Here is a 20,798-nt window from a genome sequence, read left to right as displayed (position 1 = left end):
TACACTTCCCACGCTGAGAAGAAGAATAGCGATGGAGGCGAGTATGGAGGTCGTCTGCGAGGTTGTAGTAATCCCTATGGACAATCGCGATGTTATATAGTGCCTGACGTGCCGGGGAAAGCGCTGATGAGGTATACCGAATCACATCCAGGGTCGGCAGACCTCCCAATTGCTGGTATATGAAGCACACGGCGCCCGCTGTTGGCCGTTCGTCTGCGTGCTCAATATTTGCATGCCAAAGTCGTATTGCCTTCAGCAGGCGAATAGAGGTGTATTATAGCTATGACAGCGCGACAGCCGCAGCTGAAGAGCTGCACAAACTCATACGTCAGATGTACCCTGAGAGAGATTGTGAGGCGTGGAATACGCACAAAATGGTCGTACTGCTCTACCGAAGACCACTTCGGCGGCCGGTACGGATAGGCGGCCGCAGAAGAAGCATATCCGTCCCCGAAGCCCGAGCCTTTTGCGGAAGACGTATTACGGCTGCGTGATTCTTAGCGCTTGTTCAACACATAGAGATATACACTTACAGCGCGGCACCCGTTCAGTAGTAAGGCTGACTATGTCAGACTAGAGATTCTGAATAGCATGCCGACAAGTGACGATATCCCGCACAAGACTACTGTATCACCGACCGTGCTTCTTACTGGCCGTACTTCAATTGGGCGTATTTCATATCGGGTGGTTGTTTTTGCCCAGAAAAGGAAAGCCGCAACAATCCAAGGCTGAATGATAAATGCCGCACATTCGTGCAATCACGCACTGTACAGAACTGCTAGGGGTCGGTGAATCAGCGAGTCATCTATGCGACCGTTCATTGTGCGGTGGTTTACCTTTAAGATGTACACGATAGCGATTGCTGCAACAGCAAAAAGTCAGACTCAGCCGCAGACGATGGTTGTTGACCAGACAGGGACGCCGAGATGATGGGGCTTGAGCGAGTTGGAGAGTGAAGGAGAGCCTGCCAGCAGCTGCCAGCACAAGCCTCCAAGAATTTCAAGCAGGCGCACGTCCAGCCTCAATGATCGGTTTCCGGGCCGATGAGGCGGCAGACAGCTTGTCTCGATCGTCCGACGTGATATTCGCTGGGCGAAGAACGCTGCGCGGCTCTGCGAATTGAAAGTTGCAGAAAGTAATTACGAAGAACTCGCACTTGCCGTGCATATTGGTGGGCATGGGGATGTTTGACAAGGTCGATAACACCCTTTGATATGATACATACTAAAACATACGATGCGGCCACAATCGGGATGGCGGGACATTCATCCGACTTTGATAACCTTGAGGAGCAGCTCGGGCTTGTCGCTGCTCTCGCCCATTGTAGGATAGCTGACTCCCGAGGTGTTCCATGTAACCGTCCTTCCTGTCGTCTCGAATTTGAAGGTCGAGAGGAGAATCGAGAGGAGGATCTCTGTGATACTCGTCAGAACAAGTCGAACAGAATAGGCACTGGGGTAGACGTACTCATTTCGAGCTGTGAGAACTTGAAACCACTGTAATGCAAGCAGAGTTAGTGAAGTCGTTCGCCGCATTACATATGAACGAAAGCATACATGCACGAGCGGCTTCCACCGGAAAATGACAGCCTATTTGAAGTCTTCGTTCAGTGTTATCTACGAGCTGATCAACACGTTACTCACAGATTCGAGTACACGCCAGGGATGCGCGCATCCTCAAGCGAGGCCGGGAACGGCTTCAGCCAGCGCTCAGGCTTCCACTCGTACGCATCCTCACCCCACAGCGCGCGGTTGTAATTGCTGGCCTGGATGTTCGCCAGGATCCAAGTCCGCTCCGGGACCGCCACCTCACTGACCAGCGAACCGTTCTTCCTCATCACGGGAGTGAGCAGCGGGAGGGTCATATCCTTGGCAGATCTGCAGAGAGACGTAAGTGTGCAGCAACAAATTCGGGAAAATGAACGCACGTGCGGCCGATCACGTTGACGGGGGAGTATAAACGCAAGGTTTCTCGGCAGACGGCGTCCAGGTACGGGAGCTTCTCCAGTGCCTCGTATGTGATGTCGTTCCCGAGGCGTGCCTCGCTGACCTCCGCGCGCAGCTTCTCCTGCTCGGCCGGGTGCTCCGCGAGTACATGCAGGATTCGCGTGAGCGAGTTCGCGGTGGTGTCCATTCCCGCGAGGATGAAGGTTCTGTAATTTATTTAGAGTGACCTCGAAGGTGAGACGCTTAGCCATTACTCACGACATCTGCGCGATGAGCTCCTCGTCGGACAGCCTATCTGCCTCGGAAGCAAGCATATTGGCCTTCACTGCATAGCGTACGCGTAGTCAGCACAACCGCTGATGCAGTCTTTGATTTCACGCACATAGAATGCTCATGAGGTCCTTGCCCTCTCCAACTTTCTCCCGCATCACATCGTCACCTTTCAGCAGCGCCATTTTCTTCTCGTTGATGATCTCCAACGAACGCTGCGCCATTGTATCCGAAATGTGCATCATTTTCCGGATATCCGCGTGCGGGATAGCGCGGAGTACCGCGCGGCAGACCCTCTGCGGCAGAAAATACGAGAACGGGGGGATGAGAAAGCCGACGAGCGCAATGCGGGCATACGTGGGGCTAGCGGCGCGAACACAGGCGCAGTCAGCGTAAGCTCATGCAGTGAGTCGGCGTGGCGCGTACAAGAAGCCCTTGAGCGACTCGCCAAAGGCGTCCGTCGAGTCGTCCACGAAGTTGTCGAACGAGTACCCGAGCGTCGCCTGACCGAGCATCTCCAGCGTCGTGCGCGCCATCCAGCCGTTGACGTCGACGACATCGCCCCTTGGGGCGCTCGCGACGCGGTGCTCTAGAGCCTTGCGGACCTAGAGAGCGGTCAGAACGCCGTGTCTGACCGAGCGGAGGGTCGGAAATGAATGAGACGCACCCGGTGTGCGATGTCGTAAAACAGGTGCATCATGTTGCGCAGATGTGCGGCGGAGAAGACGGGGTTGAGCTGTTTGCGCTGGCGGCGGTGCTGGCCCCCGTCGGTCGTGAGCACGCTGGGGCCGAGGAAGAGCATGAATTCGCTGTATGTGCGTGTGTCAGCATCCTGTGGTGCAATGAAGGGAGTGCAGACTCAGATAGGTGGAACGTCAAACGCACTCGAACGGGGCGGAGCATTTCGGGTATGAGTCCGCGTCCTTGATCAGAAGACTATGGAGGGCTTTGGGGTCGTACACAATCAGCATCCGGGCCTAGAGGGAAAGTGGAAGATCAATGTGTGCGCATGCTGTGGAAGTAGTTCACGTACCCCTAGAAGGCCTCGCAGCCTCGTCACAGGTCCATACCGCTCTGACAGGTCTTTGAGGAATTTCCACCCTCTCCGTGCAAAGATCTCCTGAATGTGTCCTACACTTTCGGGGTTAGTCTGCGGCTGTTGAAGCTAAAAGAAAATGTACCTTGAAGCAATGAACTGGACGCGGGTCCCGGAAGATTGTCGAGCGGAGAGCTGAGGAAGTAATCCTGTAGAAAATGCCAGAGGCCGTAGAGGAGAACACCGATCGCCCCAAGAACGGGTAAACTGACTGGCATGGTGAATTGCGTAGATCGGGGGAGGAATGTGTTGATGTCGAAGTCGAGAGGAAGTCCTTGCGGCCTTATAAATGTATTACTCAACTACCCATCGGCTCGTGCATCAAACATATGACGAGAAATCGTCACCATATTTCCACCACGTCGGCAACCTAAGTCAATGGGTTGCGAAAGGCGGCAGGTGAATCATGCAGGATTACGCTGGGTGACCGGATGCGTTGACGGAAGTAGCTTCCGGGCGTATGTATAGGGAAGCTGCCAGAGGACGCATGAACTCCGCAGTTCCTTGTTCTTGGAAGACACCTTCGAAGAGAGGTGCCATGCCGAGGCGGCGGCGCCACAAGGGGACGACGAGCGTGCGACTGTTGTATGTCCGGCGCAGCTGGGCCGCAGTCAGCCGGTGTCTTGTGCTCCAGCGGCAGGCAAGGCTTTCGCCCATGTACCTAGGTAATTGACGAGGTAGTGACGACTCGTCAAATTCGCGGCCCTGAGGGATGATACTAAAATGCGCACAATAGTGTGTGCATGGGCGGTGGGGGGCTACATCAGCGCCCTCGCCCGGTGGGCGCTGCAGCGGTATGCTTGGTACATCTGCACTGATACTGCTTTGGTACAATCTCGAGCTCACCTTACCAAACGTGTGTTTTTGCGCTTCAATTTCCTGGAAGCTTCTGTGTCAAGCATGGCCGCATCGACTGGGAGGAATCCCTTTGGAGACCGACAGATATTCTGGGGCATCCCGTGAGACCGGAGAGCGTCAGAGGCACATATATCAGAAAGGAGATTCTGCTCACCGATGTCGTATTTCCGTCCTCATGTAGCTATTGCGGAGCAGCCGACAAGCGATGTGCGGCGGAGGACTTTAATGATCATCGCCGCAGCTCCCCGCGCTATACCTTCACTTCGTGTATTTCACATGGCCGTCAACGCAGAATGCTTCAAGGAGCGCTCGACTATGACCGTCAACGATTTCTGCTTACCATGACCCTGTCAAATGCGTTGACCGCTGGCTGCGGAACGACTTCTGGCCAAGGATGGCGGCAAAGCGTCTGCAACGGCAAGACACGCACGTTGGCAAGCAGATCATGATATAATGTTCTGTTCTTCATGATCTATCACCTGGGTGGTTGGTCCGACATGTAAACATAGACTTCAGAACCTCGGTGAGACCGCGGGCATATTGCGAGGACCAATATAAGAATTCGAGTTTCTAGACGGATGGATCCTATGTTAGCGTTTTGAGTATAGTCATGGTGCCGCTGCCCACAGCAATTGTTTCGCTCACCTCACCAGCAACTTGTTCGTGCACCGGGCCCGGTTGCCGACCGTTGAGTCCAAGGCAGGGCCCGAGTCGGTCGAATTCGGACTGGTGCCGGTATAGGTGTGAACTCCGCTGTACTCCGCTTTCACTCCGACGCGCGCGTCGCGTACTCCCGCTTGCGCGCCTTGCGCTGACGCCGAGCATGGCGGCGAGGTCCACCACACCTTCATCGGTGTCCACAACCAGCAGCATCGCAAGCTCGTCGAGATGGCCTCGATTCCGTTCAACACGCCGCTCATCCTAGCTTGTGCTCTCTCACTCCATGGCCTGCGCAAGCGTTCCTTGTCGCCTTCCGGTGCAGCCGCTGCCTTCTTCGTCGGCTATACCATGCTCGCAGTACCTCTTCGCACGTTCGGCGTCGCGCTCATCATCTTTTACCTGGCCGGATCGCGTGCGACGAAGGTCGGCAAGGCTCTGAAGACGAAACTGGAGGAGGGACATCAAGATGCCGGCTACAGAAACGCTGCGCAGGTGTTATGCAACTCCCTCTCGGCTGCCATCGCTGCACTGCTCTGGAGCGCGCTCTACGAAGCGAACTCCTGGCCCTCGAAACTGTACGAGGCTGCGAACCTAACAGAGGTCGCGGCCCCTTCCAGGCTTCCGTATGACTTCAGTCAGTGGTGCCCGCTAACGCCTCCACCCTCTGCCAACTGGAGCCGTCCGTTGCTCTTCGTGACTTTAGGGTGAGTTCTTACGATCCGTGATATGATTGGACGCGTTTCCACCTTAAGAAAGCCCCACCCTGTTTTGTTTGTGTGCGGACAGGCAAGCCAGTAGGTTCTGTATCCTACTTCCGCAGTGAACCAGAAAGTCCAGGCAGCGGGGAGATCTCGCCCCGCAGAACACGTCCCGGCATATGTTTCGACGCCGCACGATAACAGGGCAGCGAAACAGGCTATTAAGAATGTCGCGCGAACGGCGTACTCAGATAGTGGCTGCTGTGGCCCAGTCGCTGATCCCAGCCCCCCATACGGGTTCCTATGTTCCGAGGGATTTGTGGTGGATAATATGGCGTTCGAGAGACAGGACGCTTTCCGTTCTAGTGACTCGGCCGAATAACATAGGTGACCGCTAGTAGTGGCTCGGTGTGTGGCGTGATGCCCGCTCCAACGTGAGCGGGCTCGCGCCTCGCTCCTTGACCTTGAAGGCTTGCCACAATATGTGGTCGTTGTCGCGGCCGCCAGCCCCGAGCACATCATACACGTTACACTTCTATGTGTCCTCCAAGAAACAGGTTGTGGACGTAACGATGGATACCAAGGTTTCAGGGTGCACCTCAAATGTACTTCAGCGACGTACGAAGGCACCTTATCCCAGAGTCCCTCGATTTGTATGCTTATGTTCCCCCGAACACAATCTGCAGCCCCTAGGACGTTTTCCGGTGAACCCTGCGCGACATTCCACATCATCCGTTTCATCCACAGTTGGGGCCATTGATTGTCAAATGCATGTTCCCTGACCTTCCTACGTCTCTAGGCACTTCGCATGCTGTCTAGGCGACACTCTGGCGTCTGAGCTCGGCATTCTGTCGCGCTCGCCGCCCATCCTTATCACCACCCTCAAAGTTGTGCCGCCCGGCACCAACGGCGGTCTCTCCAAGACCGGAACCTTGGCGTCACTTATGGGCGGCCTCATCATGGGCATCACCATAGCGGCGTCACTCGTTGTACAGAGCACGGCATGTCGGACCGCGTGGACGAGCGTCGTGCCTCCTCTGCTGCTCTGGGGCACCTTCGCAGGAGGCCTGGGTTCCATGGTACGTGATCAGCCGCAGCAGCGATATAAGCCCCCAGTAGTAACGCACGCGAACGTAAGGTGGACTCCCTGCTCGGCGCGACGCTGCAGCAGACGCGCTTCCTCAACTCTACGAAGCGCATCCTGACGGATGAGGCGCCGGAGCCTGCCAAGGATGCGGACGTGAAGGTCGTCAGCGGGTATAACCTCCTGACGAACAACCAGGTCAGTGCGCGGACCGCAACGCCGACAATTGAATGGCTGTACTGGTGAACGTTGAGCACTGACGTCTCTCGCACGCAGGTCAATCTCATCTCTTCTATCGTCACTGCTGTCATCCTCGGCGTCCTCGCGTAGGACTGGGGCGCCGTAGAAGCCGCCGCTCGAGTCATTGGCATCCGCTTACGGCGTGCTGTGGTATGTTATCGTACTAGGCTGGGTGCGAATCATTGATGCATGGAGCGGATACTATAGTAAAATCGGTGTCGAAGCGTGGAAGTCGTGTCGGGAACAAACGTGGTGGTCAGTGCACATCAGAGCCAGTACATATCGCCGCTGTGAGTGGGTCAAGCATGTCTATTTGCTTCCACACTCGCGCGCGCGCAGAACGATTCCAACGAGAACCCTGATATGGGGCAGAGGACAGAAGGACCACCACCATCATGTTTTGGAACGTGCGCCCGGCGTGTATGATGCCATCCGTCCAGAGTCAAGTTGCCAATGCAACACCATCTGCACGCACGACCATTCTGCTACCTTTTTGGCATACTCGGGCGTTGTACTTTCCTTCGGTGCAGAACAGCTGCGGCACTATGGCACTACGGCACTACGGCATTCGCAGGCTGCTGCGTCAACTGTCGTATCGACCTTCTACTTCCCGTCTTTCTGTTGTTCTTGTATCGGCAAAGTGACGCTGCATCCATGGAAGTGTTTAAGGACGCCGGTGAGACCTCGGCCCGGCAGTACCTGCCCTCTGTCCGTCTGATTTGGGCCTCCTCGGTCCAGCTCTGCAGTCGCGTGCTCTCGGGGAACTGGATCATTATCTTGTCGCAATGTACGTACGACCTATTGAACGAGGGAACGAGGGGGGCCGGGTTTCGTCGAGCCTTTTCTGGTGCGAGGCTGCCTAGACAGACGCGTGATCGTCCTCTAGCCGTACATGGGCGGGCTACGTTCAACAGCAGTAGTAGAAGATAGGTTCCGCGACGCATGCGCACTGCAGGGTATTTTGCGACTGGTTCGCTCGGGCATCCCAATATCTATGACTGACCAGTATATATAGTCCGCAAAATCGCTCACCGAGATAGCCCCCTCGATCACACGCACATGGGATAGCGCGCACGCCCCTTGGAGATTCCTAGTACGTCGAACCCGAAGATGCACGGACGGCCGGACCCGTATATAGCGTGGCGTTCTCATGTCTTCCCTCGCGCCTCGAGGCCTCCCTAACACCCCTGATGCGCGCCACCGCTCTCCAACGAGAACGGCGACCGTCCACGTCTATTTCATTCCCTGTGCAGCGCGCTCCGTGCCACATAACCACACGCAGCCACAGGTGCGGGCGCAGGCAGCCACAGACTGCAGTTCCCCGTCTCCCGCCCACGGTGTGATGTTGCAGCCGGCGGACGAAAACCGGTCTCCGAGGATCCTGCGGTGAGAAGCATTCTCCCAATGCCGTAGCAGCCTATGGCAGTAGCGGCTCCCGACTCCGCACGGGCCTGACGAGCCCCTGGGGACCGAGGACTGCGGAGGAAGAGGCTGCACAGCCCTCCCCGAGAGCGTGGGCTAGGTTCGAGAACTTCGAGTCGTGCTCCGAACTCCGGACAGCAACAGGTGTGGGGGAGACGGTGCAGCGCCTGGGTGCGCAGCCCGGCTTCGCACAGCGAGAGTCGTCACTGTCACTAGTCGCCGTGGGGTAAGTTTGTGTGAGCGACAGGGGGCGGACCTACGCAGCCACATAGGAAGGCACTCCGTGTCGCTCCTGTAAGTCATAAAAGGTGAGCTTAGTGGCACGGTGCAGTCGAGACTCGACCACACCGCGATCTTGCGCCTATTTGCGCACCGCGCGCGTGGGGAGAAGTAGCATCGAGGAAGGGAACTTACGGTTATTACGACACCCCCGGCAGAGGTCGGCGGACGTGTGGCGGCAGCAGCGCTGGGAACCGGACACGCCTTGCTATATCCCGGCAGCGAGCTCCCAGTCCGAGATATGCATGGCGAACACGCAGCCCCGGGCGAGGCCTGCGTCGCGCTCGAGGCGGATATGCCCGCGAGCACCCCGTATGAGACCCCCAGGAGGCAGCGAATCGCGAGAGCGAGAAGAGGCATCCAGCTAGTCCCGAGTACACATCGATGCGGCGAGATAGGCAGGGAGGATACGCGAGGCCTCGTGCCCCGGGCGTGGGGGGGTTTGTCGCTGGACAGGTGGTCATGACCCGCTCGCGGATGCATCTCGTCCGCTTCGATGGATGCGATCGCAGATGTGCGAAGGAGCTGCCCGCCTAGGCACACGTCCGTCAGAACCTCGAGTGATAGATGTCGTCCGGACAAGCCCTCCCGCTGACAGTGAAACGCAGACAAGACGGGCTCCAGAGGACGACTCTGCAGCGAACCCAGGGATTGTCGGGCGGTGCAGGAAGCGCGTACGGCGGTGAGGAAGAGTCTTTGTGGCGCAGTGCAGGGTAGCCCCGTGTGCATCGGCGTGCTCGGAAGAGAAGGGGTCTAGGGTCTCCGCAGGGGGTAGGCCGGAGGGTGTGGGGCACGGCTTGAGAGTGTACAGCATCGAACAAGGCGAAAGTAGCCCCGTTGTGCACAGATGATCCAGTATGATAGGCGCAGAGGAACGGGCGACCCCAGACACTGCACCAGGAATTTGCTTCCATCGGGCCGAATGGGTGGACAATTGGGGGTAGCGTTGATACCATCGATTGTGTACGCGTGTTGCGACGACTGACTTTCTGAGTATGCGTAATTGTGTACCGACAAACAACAGGAAGTAAAACGTCAGATCTATAGCCCAGTGGACCTGTAGTCAAATCGCAGTATTCCTGCGGAGAGGTAGAAGACGATAGCAGACCGACGCGCAGTCGTCATCTTCGGCGACGGCTCCTTGAATCTGAAGCCGCAGTGCTGGACAGGCGCGGCGTTTTAGGTGTACTGCAATGTGAAGCTGCTCGTCAAACGCAGCGTCGCTGACGGGCGCGAAACTTCCTACGACGCGAAGATGATGGCTGGCTGTGAAACCGTACATGTGTTAGCCGACAACGATTTGGCACTGAGAACCTAGCTTTCCCTAAAGGTGCAGGGGCAATAATCGGTGTCGGTGGTTGCGTGCCGCAGTGTAGGGGAATGGTTGGCGAAGGACGAGTAGAGGCGCATGATCTTTCAATGACGCCATCACACGAAGGAGTGAAATGGAATGAGCTTGTAGACGAGGACGCGAAGAATGCGGCGGACTTACCACTGGAGCGTCATGGTGACGAATGCACGGACACTCCAAACGACCATAACGCGCTGCTGTCGCGCCGTCCTTGATTCCGCGCAGCTGGGATCGTTCCGGCAGCGCTTTTTCGAGCACGAGCCTATGGATTCTCCGGGGTGCGTGGTGTTGCGGGACCGCGCGCACGTACTCTTCAGGTGCATGCGCTACCGCCGGTGGTAGGAATTGCGAGCAGAATTCGAATTCCTGCTGCAAGTGAGTGCATACAATGAACTTGATGGGTTCCTGACCGTAAAAGAGAGTGCATTCTCGCTTGAGGCGAAATGACTTAGGGATGACTAACGGCAAAGTAGCAGCACAGTAAGTGAGCCTTGTCGGTTCGATCTCTGCTCTACTTTAATCTTTCCTTGTAGATGCGGGTAAGTAATAGATGTGCCGTAAGCTGGCTATATGCTCATGGCATGCCTCTTGATCTTGATATCAAGAAAAGAGGACACACCTCAGGACGCCGAGAGCAGAGGCTGGGTTTTGGGAGTTACAAATCTCTGGGTGTCGCGTTAGCCCCTACTATCCTTGTCAGCATTTTAGCAATTTCCAAGGAAGTATAGACATCGCAGCCGACTCGAGAGTGTGGTTTGTGGTCAAGAGAATCGAGGCCATCAACGCAACTCTCCCTGACCGTGGGAAAGCGATTTCCCGCCAGATCTGGATCGTACGAAGTACTTTTGCTACTTTTGTGCCTCCGGGGTCTGCCAGTTGTATCGTAGTACAGATGCCCAACTGCTATCTCTAAACATGCTTTATATTAACTACGGCACACTTTATGTGGATACGGCAGCGTCTGCTTACGTTTTACGGGGTTATACCATATCGAACAGCCTCCGAACGATAAATGGCGCCGCGCGGTGATGCCACAAAATTGCAGTGTCTGGGGTCCCTGTCGAGCAGCGCCCATCTGCCTGAACATGCGGAGCGCGCCATGCAGCGGTGGGCGAGCTCTCGTTTGCTCCTACAACTTCCTCCGTGTGCTGGCTCCCAACGTCGTCGCTCATCGTGCTCTATCATGGACTGTTGAACTGCCGTATGCGACCTCAGTGAGTCGAGTTTTGCCTTGCCCTCTTTTGCCGTATGGCCTCCGCTGCCAGCCGCTCACGCCAGTTGACAACTGCGATGCAGCGACTGTTGTGACAAAGCATGCTAATTATCTTCCTTCTCATTCACAGCGACGGCCCAACTCGACGCCAATATCATGAATACGTGCAGGACACCGTCCGAATTCTCTTCAGACCGGTTTTGTCTTCCCAACGCCCATCCCGACCAATCCCCACCTCCTACCACCGACCCTATTCTTCGACTGTGGCGCCCCCCACCACACTCATACGACCTCGCGGCCGGAACGGGCACCTATATCTCCTCAAGCTACTGTCAAGATCCAGCGTTCACTCCCGACGCTCGTGCGAAGTCAACGCCACCGTGCGACCATCCCCGACCAATTCACCAAGTTTACCCATCGCCCCCGCTCACCGACGCGGCACTTGCGTCGACCGTCCCACTCCCAGACCTCCCCGTAGAGCCGTCAGAAGCACGCGTTGGCAGGCCCGATCGCGAAGAGATCGTCGATGAGAACATGTCACACGATGGCGCTCGACATATCGCGCCGCTCTCACCGCCGCCGACGGACTACGTAGGCCCCAAGGAGCTACCCATCGATGGTTGGAATCAGGGAGGAGGGCACGGGATCGAATGCTGGCGGTACGGAGTTAATTCAGAGGACGGAGGCGCGCCCGCGCCACCGTTCCCTCCGGTACGTGATGACTCTGGGTTCGAAGAGTTTGGGACACCCGGGGGGTGCGAGGGCGAACGGCAATGCGAAGGCTCTCATGACGATCAGGTCATGATTGAGCCGATGCCTGTTTGGAGCCCCCAGTCGCCGATCAGCCTTCATGAGGACTTGTCGTTGCCTGAACTTCCGCCTTTTGGTGGCGAGTCAAGTAGCGGATCATCTGGTTCGCCCTTCGACCCAGTGCCTTTCGCTGTCGCGTCTGGACCGCCGCTGACGTGGGTAGTCGACTCCGAGATGAACTGGACTGCTAGTCCTAGCAGCACAGTCTTCGACGAGCTACCTCCTTCCCCCAAACCTGGTGCGCTGTCTCTGGATTTTCCGGACTTCGGTGCCTCGCTTGGGTTCGACCACCACAGCCATCTTCAGCAGCAACACTCGCCCATCTCTCCGCTCGAGATTCCCTTTCAACACGAAGACCGCCATTGGTTTGGTGGTGGGAGTTATGGTGAGCCATCCGGCTTCCACACTACGGATGTAGCGTCGGAGCACCCCTCTTTCCTTCAACCTTTCAATCCCTTCCCTCTGCATCCTCCTCCGGTCGATATCGATGTGGACCTCGAGTCGGAGTACTCGGACACTGTAATGCCTTCGGATGACGAGGACAGCGCGACGCTGCCCCCGTCGTCTCCACGTCGACGACCTCTCAATGACCTTTACGATGCGACACCTCCGCACGGAGACCTATGCCCCACCCCCGCCCCGCACTCTCCCCATAGTGCACTGCTTTCGCTCGATGACTTCGACATGGAAGACCCCGGATCCCCTCATTCGCCGCACCCCGCTCTTCCCGAGCTCGAGGATGAAGATATGCAGCCACCTTCGCCGGAGTCGCACGCTCCTTTGGTGGCTACCATTTCTCCGTCCCTGCTCGGGGGCTCTCCCCCGCCCGAACGAGAAGGACTCGGTCTCTTTCTTCAGTCATTCTCCATCGACCCCCCTCTCGCGCGTTCGCCCTCTCCAACAGAAGACGAACTGCAGTTTATCGAAGTCCAGCTCGACCCCGCGTCGACCGATCTGCCCAACGATGAGTTTCTCCAGCTCCGGGCGCTCCGGAAGAACGCGCTCCAGCAGGAGCGCGAGGCGCGCCGAGCCGAATCGGAGCTCAGCGAACGCGTCACGGTCGCCGCAAGCGCGCTGCTACCGCCCGCCGAGGGATCCTGCGGTGTTTCGCCGACGGACCTCGATGTGGCGGAGAAGCGCGCGCGCAAGCGCGAGCTGCACGTCGCGATGGACATGCGCGCAGAGGCGCGGCGTGTACGCAAACTGCAGAAGCAGCGGAGCAAGGAGATCGGTGCGCTGCTCGACCTCAAGATGCAAACGCCGATCTCGCCGATGGAGGGCATGCCCCCGCTCGTTGGCGGCGGCAAGGCGTGGACGCGGAGCATCGCGCATCTCATCGCGCACATGGTCCTGCGCAGACACGACCGCGCGCGCCCCCTCGAGAATCGACCCCCACCCGACTCCTCCCTACGGAGAAAGTCGTCTTTGCAGTTCTCTGTCTCCGCTGATGATCTTCTGGCTCTGGGTACCGACGACGAGGGTCTGGGCGTCGACATGGATTGTGACATGGAGGAGTGACAGCCCTGTTCGTCGAGAGCAAAATGGTCAGTCGTCCTGGCCCCTAGATGCGTGTGTGTTCTGCTAACCGTAGGTGTACATTAATTGTGTTGTTTAATAGGCTGGAAGGCAACAGTGTACTATACTAACACCCCCCATGCCTGCACGTTCTGTAGCACTACATGTTGTCATAGTCATCCGTTCCGCTCATACCCTTGCTTTCACCTATTCCATCCGTATGTTTTCCGCGCTGTAAATGCCGACTGGACTTCTATCCCCGGCGCCGCTAGCGGCGCCGTCATTTCCCTTGATCGTGGAGTTGCGCGTGTGCAGAGGCAGAAGAGGGCTCGGACGAAGGCGAGGGGATCGGGGTATGTTATACAGCGTACAGGATTCGCGATACATCGTAAGTCAATAAGTTTAAGCAAGCATTTCAGATCGAATTCAGATAGTCTCGTCCGTCGGAGAAGGAGCTGCTCCGCTTGTCCACCACAGGATGTTCGACCGCGGGCTGGTCGAGCGACTCAGACTCGACGGACTCGCCCACTACTGTTCCCGCCGCAGCGCCGTCGCCAGGCCCGCCCTCCATAGGTGCATCTCCTTGAGTCTGCGCGGTATGCGACAACGTCTCCTCGCCCGCTCGCGCATGTGGCTGCAGGTCCTCCTGCTTCACGCCGCGCTTCGCCAAGGCGTACGCCCGACACGCCTCCCGGCTCTGCGCAAGCCGCGGGTCCTGGCGGTCGAGCGCGTGCACGGTGAACCCAGGGAAGTTGTACTGGAGCAGCTCCTTGAGGTTGGGCAGCATCATCGGGTCCGGGCTGTACGTGCCGCTGTTGTTGTCGATCACGAGCTCCCAGCGGACGGCGTCGTCCGGCGTGTCGTCCGCGAAGTTCTCCCAGCCACCCTCGGGGCGCGGATGGAACTCGCCCGAATAACGTACGGCCTGCGCGCAGTTCGCGTGCAACGCGTGCTTGGACGCGAAGTCGACGAAGAACGCGGCACCCGTCTCCGAGAACCGGAAGGAGTCGTCCTCGACCGCGATAATGTACGTGTACACGGCGGGCTTCACGCGCTGCGCGTATGGCGTGGGGCTTGGGGGAGGGCATGTGCCCGCGCTCGTGTTCGGGAGGCCCTCGGTCACGCCGGGGTTGCTGTGGAAGAGGAGGCGGAAGACATCGTCGGGCCCGTTGATAATCCCGAACCCGTTCGTGGTCGACCGGGCGTACAGCATGCGGTGGCCCGCCTGGATGGTTGAGCGTAGGGCGATGGAGGTCGGGCCCTGGAAGATCGTCTGCGCGGCCTTGTAGTTCCTGTTCCACGGCTGGACGGTGTCGCCGAAGAACATGCGCACGCCCTTGATGTACATCTTCCACGTCGAGTACAGGCGGGCGTCGTTCAGGTTCGTCAAGCGACCGATGGTGGGAGAGAAATGGCGCGAGTAGCGAATCGGGCCGTCGAAGATGTACTGTCTTCGTTCCGCCTTCTCATCGGCAGACGGTGTAGATTCGATCTGAGCGGATGGGTATAATGGTAAGATCGAGAATCGTGCTATATATACCACACAACCTCACCTTCAGCCAAAAGTTGCCCCTATTGCGGCGCAGAGAAAGGCTCTCGATGGTGAACTCCTTCGCGCCATCGGTAACGGGTGTCGAGAACTTGCCGATGTGGTCGTCGGTGATCGTCCCGTTGTCTTTATCGAGAACCTCGACGACAAGCGTCGCGGTATTCGGCACGTTCTTGATCTTCCACAGTTCATTCCAGACAGGCGACAGCGTATTGGGCTTCACCGTAGATCTGCGCACCGATGCTCTCCATCAGCCGCGTTCGGCCCCGAATCGGGGACCCACACACTCACACAAAGGAGAGCCGCTCGTCAAGTTTGGCGATAAAATAGGGGTCTGCCGTCCCGACGACGTCCATCTTGGGCAGGTTCGACGCGCCGATAAACTGTATCGTGAGATCGACAAAGTGCCGATCCCCGTGGTGCGCCTCGAGGGCCGCCGCGGCATCCTTGGCCTCCACCTTGGCGCGATTGACCACGTTATGCACCGCGCCGACGATGTTCGACATCTGTATAGGGTTCTTGCGACCGCCTGGCATGTTTCCTGATAAGTCACGGGTCGGTTGTGGTGGATGGTGGGGCGAGAGCGGTATAGCTTACGAGATTCTTGCGTGGGCCGCCCCTTATAGCCTTGCCGGTCTCCGAACGTTAACGTTGGAGTCAAGAAGCGCAGCGGAACAGCCTCAGGCTCCTGTACGCTGCCCCAGTGCCTCGCCGGAGGCCCACCGGAGCCTCGGACCTCAAAACGGCGCTTTTGATCGCTAGCGTGGCCGCAACCTTTTCCCGGGCAACGGATCACTGACGCCATCCCGACTGATAAGTTTGCAGCAGTTCGTCTTCCTCCGTATCCTTAACCTCTTCTTCTCATATTTGCGTGCGGATGAGTTGTGCTGATCCACTCATATGCTGTCCTCAAAGGTTTGAAGCAGCAGCGGAGTAGGCCGCAAGTTGGTAGCGGCCATTCCAGTACGATGTCTTGGCGGTGGCTGTGCAACCCATATCGTGCATGTGCCTGGATGCGGCGAGCCACTTTTTCGTTGCTTTCGACCGACGTCTGACAATGTATTCGGATATGAATGTTGTACTTCGCTTGTCAGATTTGTGTAAGGCATTCTAGGGAAGCTTATATCTTGTGGCGGACTATCGCAGGCTTGGACAGAGTGTAGCCAAAAAGTATTGCTGGTAAAGCTACAGGAGCGTATGTACTACCGGCGAGGGTACAACTTGAAATACCGTACACTACTGCGCACAGCTTCCGCCGCAATTCATTCTCCACATACAAATCGCACTCATATCAGGTTTTTTTACAGGCCAACGGCGGTGAGGAGCTTGGCGAAGTTGGGCGTGCCAAGACCGGTGACCTGCAAAGCGGTCAGTCAGTACAAGTTGCGCGCCACGCTCGGGGAGAGCACGCACCGGGTCCCAGCCAGCCTTCGCGGGGAAGCCGTTGGTGCCGCAGCCGGGGTTCGAGCCAGACGTGATGTCGGTGAGCGCCGCGGCGCCCGCCGCCGAGTACAGGAAGGGGTTGAGGAAGCCAAGGGGGCTCTTGCCGGCCGCGATGAGGCGGTCGTTCAGGAGTGAGATGATCGCGGCAAGCGTCGGGCTGGCGCAGCTAGTGCCGTCGACGCCCTCAGTGCGGCCGCCAACGACGATCTCAAAGTCGACACCCTGGGTCGCGATGTCGGGGAACGCGCGGCCGGAGGTGTTGAACTTGCCCGAGTTGGTGCTGCCGAGCGCGGTCAGGTAGCTGCTGACGGCGGTAGACTGGTACGAGGGGCGGGCGAAGACGTTTGAGAAGCCGCCGGAGGAGAAGTCGGCGGCGGTCTCCGGGTTGATGCCCTGCGTCGCGCCGACGGAGGTCATGCTGCGATAAGCGGGTACTGTGTTAGCGTTTCGAACGGAGAGGGTTGAACGTAATGACGTACAAGGGGCAGCCCGAGGGGAAGGTCGGCAGGAACTTGGTGCAGCTGGAGGTCTGCGAGCCGGCAACACCACCGTCGCCGGACGCGAAGAGGATGGAGGTGCCACGCGCGCCGAGCTGAGCGTATGCGTTGCAGAGTTGGCTGTAAAGACGAAGGTCAGTGTACAGTATTCCCAGTAGCGCGCTCACACGTACTTGGCAAGCTTGGCGGAGATGGTGTTCTCGTTCTGGCCGTAGCTGGTCGTGAGCACCTGCGGGGGCGCGCTTTCGTTGAGGAGGAAGTTGATGATGTCGAGGAAGCCCTCGAGGTCACCGTCCTGGAAGTCGTCACCGACGGAGATGAAGGTGGTAGGGACGCCCGTGGCGATGCCGATAGCGTACTGGACGTCCAAGTTCTACGTCAAGCTGTCAGTACTCAGTCTCCATGTAACAGCATCGCCTGCCACTTACAGCCTCAACACCAGCCTGGCTGCTGGACTGGCTGTTGGATCCACCGTCGAGGGTCTGGAGGGTGAAGGTCGTCGACGACGAGATGTCGGTGCGGAACTTGCCGAGGAAGGTCTGGATGGTTCATCATGATCGTCAGCACCGAAGATGGTCTCTAGGGCGCTAGAATACTCACCTTCAAGTCGGCGGAGTTGGCGAACTGGTCGATGAAGCCGCTGACGGCGAGCTTGTTCGAGGACTGGGTGGCCTTGGTGGTGGGGATGCCGTAGAGCGCCTGCAGGCACGCAGGGGTGATGGTGCTAGCGCACGAAGCCGGGACGGCACGCGAGGTGAGGTTCTGGATGGGCTTCACGGGCGAGCGCACGACGGGAAGGTGCGAGCTAGGGTTCGGGAACCTATTGGAGCAAGTGGTCAGGACCCGCTATAATCGGACTGGAACAGCGAAACTGACGTGATCGTGGGGTGGACGAGGTCCAGGTGACCCTGCAGCTCAGCGGGGATGGAGTACGCGAGAGTCCGGACAGCCTGGAGACCGGACTCGTCGTGGGTGAACACGGAGAAGTCGGCGTCGAAGAGCTCGTTGGCCTGGCTGACGGGCACCTCGAACGCCAACCAGTCGCCGGCGGGCGAGATGGTCTGCGCAGTGAGACCGTTCTCGGTGAGCCAGGCGTTGACAGCGGCGACAGACGCGGCACTGGGAGCGACGAGTTGCTCAACCTGCACACGGTCGTGAGTGGACTGCGCAAAGCGACACGGGAGACAAGGCATACCTCCTCCTTGGAGAGGTGCTGGCCGTAGTTCGCGCTCGACGGGGTGCTGACGTCGTAGAGCCTGTCCTCAAGCTCGGCGAAGTTGCTCTGAACGAGCGCGAGGCGGAGCTTCAGCGTCGTGTCGGGCGAGGCGGCGCCGCTCAGCGAGAAGCCGGCGGGGATCTCCTCGCGAGACTCATGCAGCTTGAGGTTGCGAGCCGTCGGGGTGCCGAGGACAAGCGTGAACAGGGAGGCAACGAGCAAGCTGGTGGCGACCATCGTGTTCGAGAGGCGATGCTGAGGAAGAGGAGTGGTCCCTTGCTGTTCAGCCTGCGCTTCATGTCTGGCTTTATACGCTTTACGCAGCGCTAGCGCAGATAGTCCTCGCTGGGATCACGAGGCGAGAGCACGATGCACACGAAGGCATGTTCAGAGGACCGACGCCAGAGCACATGGTGCTATCGGTCGCGGCGTGCCAGCGCGATCCATAGAGGCTATGGCGCTGACAGTCCTGCGGTCGGAGAACCTCTCGACGGTCGCCTTTCGAAGCCGTGGGGAATCTGGGGAAAGAAAGCGCCCGGACGGGACTGGAAGTTCTTGATCGTTATTGATCGCCATGTGCACGGCGTCGGCCTGCGATGGGTGAGATCCATGCTGCCCGCCGGCTCGACGCCATTGCGATGGCTGCAGTCTAATTTTAGCTCGCGCTTGTTTGATAAGTAGCGGGCTCACCTTGTGTGCGAGAAGCGGACTGCATCGCAAGTCCATATGGACGGCAACAACTCGGGGCAGGAAGAACTAAAGGGGCCAAAAAGAAGCTGCGTCGATGTTCCGCCGGTCTGTCGCAAAGGCTCGGTCGAAGATCCGCGGGTGGTACTTCAAAGTCAGCTGCAGTCGTGGGAGCGCAGCGCGGTGACAACGGTACAGGATGACCCCTATTCGTACGACATACTTGCATAAGCATTCCAATTAAGCCTACAAGTGCGCCATGCCCAGTATGCAGCAGTTGAGCCACGACTTCACACCCACCATCGCGGCTAAGCCTTAGATAACGCGTGCTCTGTGCGCTATGTCTGATCCTTTGTGTATGCTTCGACAACGAGTTGATCAGTACTGCGAAATGTAAAAACGCGCTGTGCTACTTACCTACACTTGTTGCTCTGAGGTGTCCCCTCGCGACGCATACTGGAAACTGTCAACGGTAAATTGAAATATCGCCACTATTCGTCATTGTCGAGACTAGCAAGCTCCCGGTGGACGTGGGTTAGTTCTCGCATGACGGTGTACGATGCCGCTCCGATTTCCTGGCGTCCATGTGGGTCGTTGATGCTGACTCCTGCCATTGAGGAGTGTATTGGCAGGCATGTGAGTGTGGGGGTTGGCCTCGTTGACGTTGGGGAGTTCCCGCATGCCGCATGACGGGCGCGATCACGCTCGACGACACTAGACTTCTCTTCGGGCCTGACCTTGTCGTCCGTCGCAAGCGAGCCACGCATAGACCGTCCGCTTCACTCCCGCGCCCTCATGCCAAATGCGCCCTGATCGATGTATTTTGGCACAGAGTGCGTCCCGCCCTAGCGTCCATGTGGGTCACTGGGCCTGAGAAATAAGCTGATAAAGATGCGAATGTGCGAGCTAGACATACTGTTCCGGATGTCCACTGCAGTCTGCCAGACTCATGCAGTACGTCGACGGTTGTCATTTGGATCCGAGTGTGGGCCTAGTTCGTCATTCTGCACGACGGCTGTGAATGTTAGAGAATACGCCGAGAGTACCAGAGAGAATCATCTGAGAATGCTGAGATTTCACACGTAAAGAGATCCCGACGTATGCGCATGCGCGAAGAGTGAGTGTGAGTGAGGGAGAGGAACTTGGGGAAGAGCCTCAGCAGCCGGCATGTATGTTGGGCGTCTTCAGGCGTCTTCCCGGCAAAAGACGAAGTTGATCAGGGTGCCAGAGGTCCTCCCAGGACAGGCCGTAGCGCTCTTGACTCTGAGGCTGCCACAGCTGCCAGGTTGTGGTTAACGCATCTGCGAGCACTGGGTACGACTAAGTCTGCGCCAGCCATGTCGATGGGTTCGAACGTCGACGACGACACCGATGCCGAGAACGAACTCCCACGACGACGCCGGCGACCATGCGTCGTCCTGGTTTGGTTCGACATTGTTTGTCGCCGGGTCGCAGCCTCAGCTCGCTACTACATACGTCCTAACAACGCTGGTAGACCGTATGTTTCAACCATACGCCTAAAGGAGCACTGACTAATTACATGTGCATCTCGTTGTAGTAGGATATTGGACCTCTGTCGGTGTACGACACTGGTATCGCCATGCGAGACCACGACTACTCGAGCTTGCATGGCAAACAAAGCCGTGTACGCATCATAGGGTCCCTATGGGACGGACATAGTTCGGCAGGGACATGCGTACACATACCGAAGCCCGATTTTCCTCTCGCGCGCATTGCCAGTCATTGACGTTCAAGTGGTTTCACAGCGACAAATTAGGCCCAGATACGCCTCTCCCGCCTCACTCATCCAACTTGAATGTAGGGAAGGCGTTACGTCATTCTGCTGCTCATAATCCGCATGGTATGCTCAACGCTGAGCATGCAAGCACACCGCGGCGTAACCCGAGTAGGAGACATTCGTCTCTTGAGACACGCAGCGGCATCTCAAGCAGCGCCGACTTGGA

The 20,798-nt window shown here is 57.9% G+C and overlaps 6 protein-coding genes across 6 annotated transcripts; 3 read left to right on the top strand and 3 right to left on the bottom strand.

The window, feature by feature from the left end:
- Nucleotides 1-1,258: 1,258 nt before the first annotated feature.
- On the bottom strand, nt 1,259-3,530 carry TRAVEDRAFT_166202 (cytochrome P450; the record flags this gene model as incomplete). Its single annotated transcript, XM_008038923.1, has 12 exons — nt 1,259-1,414; nt 1,468-1,496; nt 1,557-1,589; nt 1,644-1,877; nt 1,928-2,152; nt 2,205-2,271; nt 2,329-2,579; nt 2,643-2,821; nt 2,884-3,025; nt 3,102-3,193; nt 3,250-3,347; nt 3,398-3,530. The coding sequence occupies 12 exons, from the start codon at nt 3,528-3,530 to the stop codon at nt 1,266-1,268; spliced, it is 1,632 nt and encodes a 543-aa protein (XP_008037114.1). The 3' UTR covers nt 1,259-1,265.
- A 1,471-nt stretch (nt 3,531-5,001) lies between these two features.
- Nucleotides 5,002-7,122, top strand: TRAVEDRAFT_28400 (uncharacterized protein). Its single transcript, XM_008037972.1, has 4 exons — nt 5,002-5,534; nt 6,328-6,607; nt 6,667-6,810; nt 6,889-7,122. Exons 1-4 carry the CDS (start codon nt 5,059-5,061, stop codon nt 6,940-6,942), a joined length of 954 nt encoding a protein of 317 aa, XP_008036163.1. The 5' UTR covers nt 5,002-5,058; the 3' UTR covers nt 6,943-7,122.
- Nucleotides 7,123-7,811: 689 nt separating this feature from the next.
- On the top strand, nt 7,812-8,486 carry TRAVEDRAFT_28399 (uncharacterized protein). The gene has a single exon (XM_008037971.1). The coding sequence runs from the start codon at nt 8,003-8,005 to the stop codon at nt 8,240-8,242; it is 240 nt and encodes a 79-aa protein (XP_008036162.1). The 5' UTR covers nt 7,812-8,002; the 3' UTR covers nt 8,243-8,486.
- Nucleotides 8,487-12,602: 4,116 nt separating this feature from the next.
- TRAVEDRAFT_78456 (uncharacterized protein) lies at nt 12,603-13,445 on the top strand (the record flags this gene model as incomplete). Its single annotated transcript, XM_008038922.2, has 1 exon — nt 12,603-13,445. A coding segment is annotated over one exon (843 nt), but the record flags the coding sequence as incomplete, so codon positions are not given.
- Nucleotides 13,446-13,857: 412 nt separating this feature from the next.
- TRAVEDRAFT_118998 (uncharacterized protein) lies at nt 13,858-15,527 on the bottom strand (the record flags this gene model as incomplete). Its single annotated transcript, XM_008038921.1, has 3 exons — nt 13,858-14,934; nt 14,996-15,221; nt 15,283-15,527. 3 exons carry the CDS (start codon nt 15,525-15,527, stop codon nt 13,858-13,860), a joined length of 1,548 nt encoding a protein of 515 aa, XP_008037112.1.
- Nucleotides 15,528-16,156: 629 nt separating this feature from the next.
- TRAVEDRAFT_166188 (family S53 protease) lies at nt 16,157-18,657 on the bottom strand. The gene is made up of 8 exons (XM_008038920.1): nt 18,127-18,657; nt 17,808-18,073; nt 17,532-17,751; nt 17,360-17,470; nt 17,105-17,304; nt 16,914-17,051; nt 16,405-16,852; nt 16,157-16,349 (listed from the first exon to the last, which is right to left on the bottom strand). The coding sequence occupies exons 1-8, from the start codon at nt 18,382-18,384 to the stop codon at nt 16,293-16,295; spliced, it is 1,698 nt and encodes a 565-aa protein (XP_008037111.1). The 5' UTR covers nt 18,385-18,657; the 3' UTR covers nt 16,157-16,292.
- Nucleotides 18,658-20,798: the final 2,141 nt, after the last annotated feature.

The sequence above is a fragment of the Trametes versicolor genome, assembly GCF_000271585.1.
Source record: "Trametes versicolor FP-101664 SS1 unplaced genomic scaffold TRAVEscaffold_4, whole genome shotgun sequence".
NCBI lineage: Eukaryota > Fungi > Basidiomycota > Agaricomycetes > Polyporales > Polyporaceae > Trametes > Trametes versicolor.
The sequence above is the reverse complement of the archived record's forward strand: the minus strand, read 5'-3'. Positions and strand labels throughout refer to the sequence as shown.